Raw genomic sequence first — 12781 nt, 5'->3', positions numbered from 1 at the left:
AGGTGGACACTTGGATTTCCCCCTCTGCTTAACAGCTATCTTATGTTATCAATCCAGCAGGGTGGTCTGCACACTTCGGTGGTTTTCCCAACACAGGTGAGTGTTGTGCTCACCATACTTGATCCCCGTGGAAAGCAGAAAGTCGTCCATTGAACTCAAAGTTGGTGGCAGAGAAGACAGTATAACTAAAGGGGCCTGAACTCGTTAATAATCCCATGTTCTCTCTTTTTGACCATGCCAGGATATGCCGAAATCCTAACATTTGTACACAGGAGTTCTGGGCCTGATTTTGCCTTAGGCATCAGGTAATCATCTCTGATTGCTGCATCTTTGTCCAGATGGACATAGAATTTTGTGCATGAAAAAGAGAACCTGGGAAGGGCTCAGGGCTCTGGGAAGGGCAGGATTGCCTTCTGCAAGCAGCATGATGCCTCTTTAATTGGAGTTCATAAAACAGATTATTGAGTCTGCAGTTCTATCAGCAAGTGATATAGGTACTTTGACACACAAGGGAGGGGGAAAAGTCCACCAATAAAATGCAACTTAGGGCTTAGTAGTCACTCTCCCCCAAAGAAACTGAGTTAAGGAGGGAGCTGCTCAAATACCTATACACCTGGCTAGACCAACACACCATTTTAAGTCATAGTTATAAGCGTTTAAGCCTAAAAGAAAATATGTAAACATGTAACATGTCTTTCTCCTCCACAGGTTATTTTTGAAGTTGCCTTCAATGGTCCCAAAGGAGGATATGTGGCCCTGGATGATATTTCTTTCTCTCCTGTTCACTGCCAAAATCAGACAGGTAAGCATTCTCTTTTTCTTCTTCCTCCCATTTGGGATTTTCCTTTCTCAACAGATGCCTGTGGTCAGGACTTGCTTTAATTCCTTTTAATTTCTTCTTCTTTTCCTTTTTTATCTCATGCTTAAAAAATTATTTAGCCAAACAGTCATTTCTCTATTATTTTACTCTTTTTTTCCTCTCACAGAATGAAACTGATTTTCCTGACACCAGAGGTAATTTTCCTGAGTTAAGGAGATTTTATCTTCTCTACGTACTAAGAAATTAAAATTAAATAACTCCCCCCCTCCACTCCATCTTTCTCTTTAAAGGAAATCTTGGGTCCATAGACATGTGTATAGAGTAGACAGAAAAAACTCTCAAAATCTACTGAGTAGAATTATAATAACTCTTTCTAATTTTATGAATCCAATTTTTAAATGTCCTCCCGTTTAAAGATGTTAGTATTTGGTATACATCTGTTTGATGGTTTTGACTTCAGAGTATGTATTCAATTTCTCTTTCTAAGTGAATGCTCACATAATTTTATCATGACCAATTTTGTAATTTCCATAAACTTTGTGTTTGTAAAAAGAGAGGGAATTTTTACTTCCTGGGAAAATAGGTAAGCAAATCAATTCAAAGTGAATTAGAAAACAAATGTTTTAGAATTAGAAGGGTGACGCCAAAATTGATAACCCAGATAAAGGTGTTCCTGCCAATGCAGGAGACATAAGAGACGTGGGTTCAATCCCTGAGTCAGGAAGATCCCCTGGAGGAGGGCATGGCAACTCACTCCAGTATTCTTGCCTGGAGAATCCCATGGACAGGGGACTGGTGGACTATAGTCCATAGAGTCGCAAAGAGTTGGACACAACTGAAGTGACTTAGTATGCACGCATGCACAAATAAATGCAGTTGACCTTACCTTTTACCCTGGTGGCTCAGAAGGTAAAGTGTCTGCCTGCAATGCGGGAGACCCGGGTTCGATTCCTGGGTTGGGAAGATCCCCTGGAGAAGGAAATGGCAATCCACTCCAGCACTCTTGCCTGGAAAATCCCATCGATGGGAGAGCCTGATAGGCTACAGTCCATGGGGTTGTAAAGAGTCGGACACGACTGAGCAACTTCACTTCACTTCACTTACCTTTTAATGAATTTGTTTCCTTGAGAGGCCTCAGGGAGACACAGTGGTCATCCATCTCATTAAGGAGCCTTTGTTCTGGGTTTTGGAGTGTGGGAAGTAAATTTTTGAACTTGGTTTTGGTAGTGTAACTTTCACTTAAGATAGAATTGGTCTCTAATTTAATATAGTTTTGAATATATTCTTTTTTAATGTGCATATTATATGCATGTATTTATTTTTACAAAAATAAGGTCATACTGTACATACTATATATAACTTGCTTTTTTTCATATAACAGTACATAATGGACATGTATCTATGTAAACAAATATGGGACTACATCATAATATCATTATAATGGCTATAAAGCACTCTAGCATATGGCTTTATCATCATTTATTTAAACAGTTTCCTACTGTTGGACAATTAGGAAATTCCAATTTTGCAACCTCAGATATGCAGGTGATAGCACTCTAATGGCAGAAATTGAAGAGGAACTAAAGAACCTCTTGATATGAGTAAAAGAGGAGAGTGAAAAAGCTAGGTTGAAACTCAACATTAAAAAAGCTAAGATCATGGCAACCAGTCCCATCATTTCAGGGAAACAGAGGGGAAAAAGAGGAAGCAGAGACAGATTTTGTTTTCTTGGGCTCCAAAATCACTGCAGATGATAATTGCAGCCATGAAATTAAAAGATGCTTGATCCTCGGAAGAGACAAACCCAGACAGCATATTAAAAAGCAGAGAGATCTCTTTGCCAGCAAAGGCCTGTATAGTCAAAGCTATGGTTTGTTCCAGTACTCGTGTATCGATATGAAAGTTGGACCATAAAGAAGGCTGAGAGCCAAAGACTTGATGCTGTTGAATTGTGGTGCTGGAGGAGACTCTTGAGAGTCCCTTGGGCTGCAAGGAGATCAAAATAGTCAATCCTAAAGGAAATCAACCCTGAATATTCATTGGAAGGACTGATGCTTAAGCTGAAGCTCCAAAACTTGGGCCACTTGATGTGAAGAGTTGATTCATTGGAAAAGACCCTGATGCTGGGAAAGATTGGAGGCAGGAGGAGAAAGGGATGACAGAGGATGATACGGTTGGATAAAATTACTGACTCAATGAACATGAATTTGAACAAACTCCAGGAGATAGTTGGGGACAGAGTAACCTGGCATGCTGCAATCCATGTGTTACAAAGAGTCCACCATGACTTGGCTTAGCTACTGAACAACAATAACAAATGTTGCTATTCCAAGCAATAATAAAATAACCAATTATCTATATCATCACTCAATTAACTAAATTTTTTTTTCTCTTAGAAAAATTCTACATTGTGAAATATCTTGATTGAAGAGTATGTCCTTAAGAATATATGTGTGCATGTGTGTATATGTATATATATCTTAGGGTACTATCAGCCTCCAGAAAAAGCCAAGGCAACTTATTTGCAACAGTCACATGTGAGAATGCCTGTTTCTACACACCTACACCAACCACGGGTCTTGGTAAATTTTATATCTTTGCAAATCTGATCACACTAGATAATCAAACAGCTGTCAGATGCCTCAAGTTGGGGCCAACCAAACTCTCTTTAGGACTTTTAATCTTGTCTGGAGTGACCCAGAGATGGAAGAAACCTTAGGGAGATAGTTGAGCAGTTCCTTCTACCAAGGCATTCTGGAACTGCCAGGCTCCTTCCTGCCAGCCTCCTTCTTGTTCAGACTTGTTGACCTCTTCTATTACATCCTCACAGCTTTCCATAAACTTTCCTTTTTCCTTCTTAAGCAAAAGGCCTTTTCTTCGGAAAAGATTAAAAAACCATGAAAAGAGTGTTTTGGTGCTGACTCATAAACGTTACTGGCAGTTGCTGCTGGCAGTTGTCTGGGAACTCAGTTAGGTCTGTCTCCTGAACCACTTACACATGATTTCTCCAGGAAGGTGGTCTCAGGGTTGTCAGACTACTTCATTGGTGGCTGACTTCTGGCAAAACCGTGTTCCAAGAGAACCAGGAGGAAGCTGTAGCACCTTTTATGATCCAGCCTCAAAAGTTGCATACCATCACTTCCTCTGGATTTTATGAGGCAAAACAGTCACAAATTCATATTATGTCCATAGTTACATCAGTCCATCTTAGGATTGTTAGATGTCATCAGATCAAGAAGAGGTGTCACATACAATTGCTGTTAGTGAAGATATTCACAGAGTTGAAGAAAGTCCTTTCCTTGAAGTAGAGAAACCCACCATGGGAAGCCTTCAATTGATGAGGAGGTTGAAAAGCTGAAAGCTTGTCCTGAAGATCCCAGACAAGCCCCCAAGATGATAGCTTATGGTAAATGATATCGGATTCTTGATCTCCAAAGAAGATTTATCTTCGGGACCAGGGACCAGGCTTGATCACTCAAGAGCTTTTGTGAAGCAGAGTTTTATTAAAGGATAAAAAGGGACAGAGAAAGCTTCTGACATAGACATCAGAAGGGGGACAGAGAGTGCCCCCAGTTTCGAATATATTCTATAAGCAAAGGAGCTTAGAATATTTTCCACTCAAACTAAACTGTTACCTCCAAATTACAGAGAAACTTACTAATTAGCTGAAATCAAACATTAGTTTTAACTAATTCTAATTTAAAAAAACAAAACTAGTGAAACAGAACAGACTTGATTTTCATATTTATATGCTCTAATTAAAATGATGTAATCCTAACAGTAATCAAAAATTAAGAGTCTCTAAATTTGGCAGAACACAGAAACCAAAGTGGTTTCACTTCTCTAAATATGATTGCTCCCTAATTCCATCAGTTAATGTTTCAGTGATGTTAATAATAGTTTTACAACCTCTTTAACATTATTTTTAGAAAGTTTCTCTTCTCAGTCACTGGACATTTACATTGAACTTTAAAAATATTTCCAAGTTGTGCATGTAGAAGAAGAGGGGTTTATTTAGCATCTATACTGGATAGCAGGTGGAGTGAAGCTACAGCTGGAAGGTGATAGAATCTACTGAACCACCATACAAGTAACATTTAGAAACATTTTCCCATTAAAAAAGATACAGAATATATGTGAACTCTTTTCTACTGACTGATGAAAAAAAAAGAAAGATTCCAGCAAAATAAGGACCATTTGTTAAGAGAGATAGTGACCCCTTAGTCTGTGAAATCCAGCCCAGATAAAGACCCTTCCTCCATACGGACTACCAGGGATTCACATTTTTATATAGTTAACCAAGGTTCCCTATTGGTCTTCAGAACTTCCTAGTATACCAGCTTTCCTTTAAATGGTTTAACTGCATTATCAAAGTATTGTGCTTATGAACCAGGACTGTGGACTCACATCCCTACTCTGCCATTTACAAGCTGTGTGACCTTCAGCTTGTTACCTAACGTCTCTGAGACTGCTTTCACGTTTATGGGACAAGGATGGAAGAATCTGTTTCATAGACTTGTCAGGAAGATTGATGATTTAATAATGTCTGTGACAGCCTTGGAACAGTATGGCACACAGAAAATGCTTGGTCATGAGACCTAATATTATTTACTTAATTTTCAAAATACTCCCATTCATTCCCTAGAGAACAGGGAGTCAGACTGAAACTAAAGAGAACCAGCAAAGGGCACTGCCTTGATGAATGTGTAAGCTGGAGCCTGTTTTGTGCCCTTCATTAAGCACCTGTGGGCCAGATTCTGAGTCTTAGAGGCTGAGCCCTCTAGTTTTCATACTTCCTTTTACATTTCACAAATAGTTTATGTCCTTCTGTTTCATAATGGGTACCAACATTCTTTTCTTTATCTTGGTTACCTCCAGACTTATTGTCTCTGCTTTTCCCAGCTGGATTTGACATTTTCTTCCCTCATCTCCCTAGTAGGTTGAAACAGGAATTACTTCAACATATGAAGCATCTTGTTCCCACCATCTGGTTGCTCTTAGATTAATCTAGTTTCCCAGACCTGAGACCTATCTCAGAGTCACAGGTATTAAGCACCAGCTGCTTGTCATCCCCCCAGATATTTCCCCAGGATGCTTACAGAGTATAGTGAGAACTTACCCCATCCCTCCCAGCTTGAGTTACAGCCCTTCCCTTTCCAGGCCTCTCCCATCTGAAAACTCCCCATCCACCACATTTGACCCAGAACCTAGACTGTAGGAATAAGCTCTCCTTTTACTCTGTAAGTCCTTGAATACCTAACAGGTGATTCCACTCACTTCTCACTTCTAGAAATCCTGCCTTAATGCCCAACTGCCAAACAGAGACCTCCAGTCTCTGCCATATGCAGACCTAGCTTCCTCTCTGGCCTTAGATTCACCCCACACCCAGGCCAGGCTCTGGGAGGACACTGACAGTCACGGATATACCTCCAAAAGGATGTCTGTGTGGACCTAAGTCCCAAAATTGACCATTCACCAACAACACACTACCTAGACCTCTTGTCTGGTTTGGAAATGTGGCTCCAGTTGTTGCCTAGGCTACAGCTGCAGGTATCACAGTCTTCCTTAACTCAGAGGCCTTCAAGCATCTCCACAGCCTGATCAGTGGCCCAGGTCTGCTCTGTCGTGATTCCTCAATCTGGTGCTGGGTCCCACTCACAGTATTCCCTTGCCAGCTTTGAGCTGTCTCAGCCTGCTTTCAGGCTGGCCTGGGCTAAAATAAGAGCTACTGCACAAGTCTAACAGTCTACAGAGCACCACACCCAAAGTCTCTCTAGCACTACAGGGGCTGATAAGCCTCTTAGATCTCAAGGACTGATACTGAGTTCATCTCTATGAACTCCATGAAGCAGAGGAAAAGATGAGAAATATTCCCAACCAGTCTTCTCAAACGGAGAAGACTAGTTTATCTTCTCCCTCTATCAGATTAGTTTATCTTCAGAGCCTCCTGATTCTAAAAAGTTCAAACATTGGAAATCAAGTAATTAACTAAATGGTGCGTTGTGATGCTCAAAGAGAACTTTTTAATTTTTTTTGATGGGATAGGGTGATCAACTGATGCTCAGGAGCTTCCAATTTCTTCTGATTCCTTCCTATGCTTCAAATATATTATTAACACTCCTCAACTTCAATCGCCACTTGACACATACTTCTGGAACAAGCCTGAAGCAAAGGCTTTTCATTCACCTCATGTGTTTGGGGATCTCACTTTAGGTCATACATAATAAGCCCTCTGGCCCCCATCTTCAGGAATTAGATAGTGTCTCATGCTAGAATAAGCATTCTAGTTGAAAAAGATTTAGGTTTTGAGTTATGCTTTTGAGGTTTTCTTTTTATCAGACTGTCTCAGGACCCCCGACAAACCCACTGCTAGAACCAAGTGTTTAGCAAAAGAATATAACTGTGTCCTCAGAAAAATCTTCTCTGTGTGACTCAGTTTGTCACTATGGAGACAACAGAGCCTTGCTTACTTACAAGTTTTACTATCACCTCTCACCTCCTCCCACACACCTAGGAAATGGGTTATGGATCTCTTTTGGGTGCCCAAGTAGATTATCCTTGGGATATATTCCTGATAAATAATGTCACTGACCTTCCACTCTCTATCCACGGCTTTTGGGAGTGCTGCCCTGTTTTCTTATCTGAGTGGCTATCTGTAGGTCTGAATTTCCATCTGCTTTTTCATTACCAGGTGGCAGAGGGGTGACTAAGACTGAAGACCATTATGGGGTTTCCTATGGGCTCAAATCTCTGTGGGGGGATGTCAAAGGATCCTTGCTTGCATGTAATCATAATCAATTTCAAATGTATATCTTCATGACTTTATCTGCACAGCTTCAAGATTCAACTTGATGCTGACAGAGTCAGGCAGAGCAGTGGGTTACCACCAGTCTTACAGCACTGAAAATTCTCTTCCTTTCCTTCTATCTAGCTCTTCAGGGGCCTCTCCTTGTACAGTTGCTAAGGCATATTGTCTCAGATATAATCAGATTCCAGTCATGTAAGAACATTTTCTTCCTATTCTTTCTTTGTATTGTGGTTAGTTACTTACTTTTCTTTTTAATTTAGCGTTTTTAAAACTCTTTTGTATCATTTTAAACTCTGACACAATTTCCAAGATTATGATAAGGAACTCCAGTATACTCTTCACCCAGATCTACAAAAGTAGATTTTCCCAAATCTATATTTGCTTTATCAACCATTTAAGAATAGGTTATAGATATTATGTCCTTTTACTATTAAATACTTCATTAGTATTTTCTAAAACCAGAGACATTCTCCAACATGCTATGGAATAATTATAAAATTCAGGAAATTTACACTGATACAATATTATCAATTAATCTATAGTCCACATGCTGATTTCACCAATTGCCCCAGTAAAGTCTTCTATAGCTGTTTGTTTTCCTAGACCAAGGTGGAGTCTTGGATCCCTTGTAGCATTTGGTTGTCATGTGTCTTTCATCCACTTGGCTGGGCCAGCTCCTCAGACCACTGGAATGTTTTCTTGCTTTGAATATTGACAAATTGAGAGAATAGTGAGTCTTTGTCCCTAAACAGCTCTGTGTTTCATCAGATTCCCGTACCTAGGACTCAAGTGTTTCACTAGAGATAATTTTCCACTTGTTCAGAACAGTGCTCTCTCTGGCCCTAAAAGGTTGTGTGTGCTTAGTCACTCAATTATGTCCAACACTTTTGTGACCCAGTGGACTGTAGCCTGTCAGGCTCCTCCATCCATGAAATTTTCCTGGCAAGAATACTAGATTAGGTTGCCATTTCCTCCTTCAGGGGATCTTTCTGGACCAGGGATCAAACCCGTGCCTCCTGCATTTCCTGCATTGCAGGCGAATTCTTTACCACTGAGTCTAGAGATAATTTTCTGCTTATTCAAAACAGTGCTGTCTCTGGCTGTAAAAGGTTAAGCCAGTATATGTCAGCATGCAGAATAAGATTATACTTGGCTACAGTAAGTGTGTCCCAGACTGCTGCAGTCTCATCCCCTCTGGACTCAGTGGGCAATATGAACAGTTACTTGTTGCCAGGACCACATTATTTAAAAGAGCAGGAACCTTTTATGTTACATTTCCTCCAGGCAATCTGGGATGAGGTGATGTTTATAGATCAGAGTAAATGACACAAGAATTCATCAAAAGCCAAAATAAAAGCAGAACCGGTGACAGAATTGGTGTTTGAACAGTGTGATTTATACTGAGTAATGATTCTCTTCCAGCAAATCAGCTCCTGCTACTAACGTCAATTATAAATAGACAGTGGCTGTGTTTCTGACATAGAGATTGATCAACAAAGGAAAATTATTTCTGGAAAATATTATTTCTATACATCTGTCAGAAAGAAATTAAGAATTCTATAAAATCCTTACTTTTTCTCTTTCTTTTTAATTTTGTATGAGTGAAATTTGAATTGTGAAGAAGTATGTGAATAAATGTTCTCAGTCTTTACATCAGGAAAGGAAATATCTTTTGAAGTCTGGTACTTTGGGTTTTTTGTAGAGAATGTGAACAGAGCTCCTTCTTTCTACCCCTTAAGGGAGGAAAAGAACAATTTTCCTGTCATGCTGAAACGTGGGTTTGATGCTAACCTGTCAGCATACCATTAGGGTAAAAATATTTTTGTTGTGTGTTGCTTCTCCAAGCTCCCCCAGTACAAATGTGTACATATTTGTCAATCCCTTGTCATCCTTTGAGATCCTTGGGTTTGGCCTACTTTAACTTTGATTCTCCTTTGCTCAGAGCGTCCTTTTAGTGCCCTAGAAGCAAGCTGCAATTTTGAGGAAGACCTCTGCAACTTTTACCAAGACAAAGAAGGTTCAGGCTGGACCCGAGTGAAAGTAAAACCAAACCTGTATCGGGCAGGAGACCACACTTCAGGCCTAGGTAAAGCAGAGTCTGTTGTGTGGGATGTCGTGGTGCGGGTGGGGGTTAGTATTCATGCTCCATTTTCCACTTGTTCTCACCAAGACACCAGCTTGAAAGAGGAGGGTGGGTGGGGGGACAGCTGTGTAGAAGCAAAGACAGTAGGTAATCTTGGGTTTGACCATTTTTCAAAACTGGAATTCAAGTTGCTGTGCTAGCAGATGTATTTACCAGTTAATTAAGTAGTCAAACCTTTGGAAATTGCTCTTCACTTTAGATAGAGAAGTACCTTTAAAAACCTATTAGATTCCAATTACATGAGATATCCAGAAAAGGCAAATCCATAGAAACAGAAAGCAGATTAGTGGTTGCCAGGGGCTAGGGAGAGGGGGTGGGAATGACTATTCAATGGGTATAGAATTTCCTTTTGAGGTAATGAAAATATTCTGGAAGTGGGTAATAGTGGCTGCACAGTCATTGTGAAAGTACTAAATGCCACTAAATTGTACTCTTTAAAATGGTTAAAATGCTAAATTTTGCATTATATGTGTTTTATTGCAGTAAATAATACATAGTGGGACATAAAAGCTATCACAGCTGTTGGAAAGTGTTGGGTGGGCACTCGATGGATGGGCCTACAGGAAGCTCTTAGGAATCAGTGCGAGCTCCCCCAGTGTAAGGATTATCTATCATAATCTTCATAAAGACAGAGCTTATGAAGTCCACTCCAGTAGAGAGTGAGGGAAAGGGCTTGTTCTCAAAGGGTTGCTGTCTAATTGATATTTATATACTGGGTATGGGGGTGACTTAACAGAAAGCTGATGAAGGTGATTTCAGGGCCCCTCACTTTCACCAGGCCCTTGCAATTTTATACTTGTAATTTTATATTCTTTGCCTAGAGGTTGCAAAACTTAAAGAATTACAGAATAAAAACCTATTCTGACCTTGGCCAACCTAACCCCTGGGGGGATATGATAGTGAACAAATCAGGTATGTATCCCACCCTCCCTGGCTGACCATTATTTCAGTGGGCAAGAGAAACACAACAAACATATATACAGATAGACTCATGATTACAAATTGTGGTGTGTGCTGTGAAGGAAATAAAGAGTGAGCTGTGAGAGAATAAAGAACCTCCTTTTGGTTGAAGATTCAGAGAAGCGGGTTTTAGCTGGAAGAACGGGAGCAGCCCAGGCAGAAGGAACAGCATCTCTGAGGGCCAGGAGTTTGGAAGCAGCCAGACACTGCCAGGAATTAGGTTAGTGTGGCTGCACCACTGAGAGGAAAGTAAAGTGAAGTGAAGTGAAGTTAGAAAGGGAGGTAGACCATAGATGTGGCAGGCCAGAGTAAGCAACTGGGATTTTACTATAAAGGAAATGAGAAGCTATTGATAGGTTTTAAGTAGATCAGTGAAGGATTAAATTTAGACTTAAAAAGATCACTCTGGCTGGTGTATGGCTACCTGTATTAGTCTGCTCAGGCTTCCATAACAAAATATCACAGACTAGGTGACTTAAACAACAGTTTATTTTCTCACAGTTATGGAGGCTCGGGAGTCCGCAATCAAGGCACCACTGGGGTTGGTTTCTGGTGAGATATCTCTTCCTGACTTGGACAAGGCACCTTCTCACTCTGTCCTCATACGGCCTTTCCTCTGTGTGTGCACAGGGGGAGATGGGGGCGGGGGCAGAGGGGTTGGGAGAGGAGAGAGAGAGATGTTGTTTCTTCCTCTTCTTACAAGGACACCAGTTCCATAGGTGTTAAAGCCTCGACTTTGTAACCTCATTTAACCTTAAATTGCCTCCTTAAATGCCCCATCACCAAATATGGTCACATTGGGGGTTAAAACTTCAGCATATGAATTGGGGTTGGGGAGGGGACATAATTCAGTCCGTAACAACACTCATAAAATTAACAAAGAAGCTTTTGCCAGATTAAATAAAACTAAAGTGTATACCAAAGACTGCTCCCAAGAGAATTGATGGAGAAGGCTCAGAAAAAGGAAAGGGAAAAAAAAGTAAGGTATTAGGCTTTTTCTTTCTGCCCCATCTTTGTAAGACATAGGGACCTGTTTTAAGTTTACCATGGGAGTGGTAGAGCAGGTGGTACAGGAGGTTCTTGATCCTATTTTTTCATGTTATTTAAAAGAAGTAGGGGAAAATCAGATATTCAGCACCTGAGAGGGTCTATCTGATTAAAAACCTGCTTTTTAGGATCCAGTTTAACATATGACCAAGAGAGTAAGCTCTGCCTGAATACATAAACCACCCCTACCCTTCACCCCTCAAGGACTGCCAGACCCTGCAACCTCTCCCACTCCACTGGTCATTGTGTTGCAGGAAGGGGGACCCCTTCCAGGGCCCAAAACTGGGCTCTTGTCTAACACTCAGAAAAGAATTGTCTGAGGAGACACATCTGCTGACAAAGCAAGAGATTTTATTGGGAAAGGGCACCCGGGTGGAGAGCAGTAGGGTAAGGGAACCCAGGAGAACAGCTCTGCCGTGTTGCAGTCTCCGTTTTTATGGTGATGGGATTAGTTTCCGGGTGGTCTTTGGCCAATCATTTTAATTCAGAGTCTTTCCTGGTGGCGCACGCATCACTCAGCCAAGATGCATGTTAGCCAGAGGGATTCTGGGAAGTGAACGAACACGCAGTGTCTCCTTTCGACCTTTCCTGGACCTTTCCTGAACTCTTCCGGTTGGTGGTGGCTTATTAGTTCCATATGAGTATGAAGTCTCTCAGGAGGGAGTTGTTAGGGAAAGCACGCTGATTAAAACCGCCCACCCTGGCCAGGCACCATAGTAACTATTTGCATAAGTTGTTTTATGACAGGAGATCCTGATAAGAATATGAAACTAATAAGCCACCACCAACCGGAAAAGTTCGGAAAAGGTAGAAAGGAAACACCGCATGTCCGTCCACTTCCCAGAATCCCTCTCGCTAGCATCCATCTTGGCTGAGCGATGCATGTGCCACCAGGAAAGACTCTGAATTAAAATGATTGGCCAAAGACCACCCGGAAACTAATCCCATCACCATAAAACCCAAGACTGCAAGCCACGCAGCAGAGCAGTTCTCCTGGGTTCCC

The 12781-nt window shown here is 41.0% G+C and overlaps 1 protein-coding gene across 2 annotated transcripts in view; it reads left to right on the top strand.

Moving 5' to 3' along the window:
• MAMDC2 (MAM domain containing 2) overlaps positions 1-12781 on the top strand; it is a 163365-nt gene that overhangs the window by 97280 nt on the left and 53304 nt on the right. For both annotated transcript variants that reach the window (XM_005897472.2, XM_070375777.1), the window contains exons 7-8: positions 709-802; positions 9571-9714. In XM_005897472.2, the coding sequence (XP_005897534.1) occupies positions 709-802; positions 9571-9714 (238 nt within the window). The remainder of the gene's footprint in view (positions 1-708; positions 803-9570; positions 9715-12781) is intronic.

The sequence above is a fragment of the Bos mutus genome, chromosome 8, assembly GCF_027580195.1.
Source record: "Bos mutus isolate GX-2022 chromosome 8, NWIPB_WYAK_1.1, whole genome shotgun sequence".
NCBI lineage: Eukaryota > Metazoa > Chordata > Mammalia > Artiodactyla > Bovidae > Bos > Bos mutus.
Note: the sequence above shows the minus strand (reverse complement) of the source record. Positions and strands in the feature narration are given on the sequence as shown.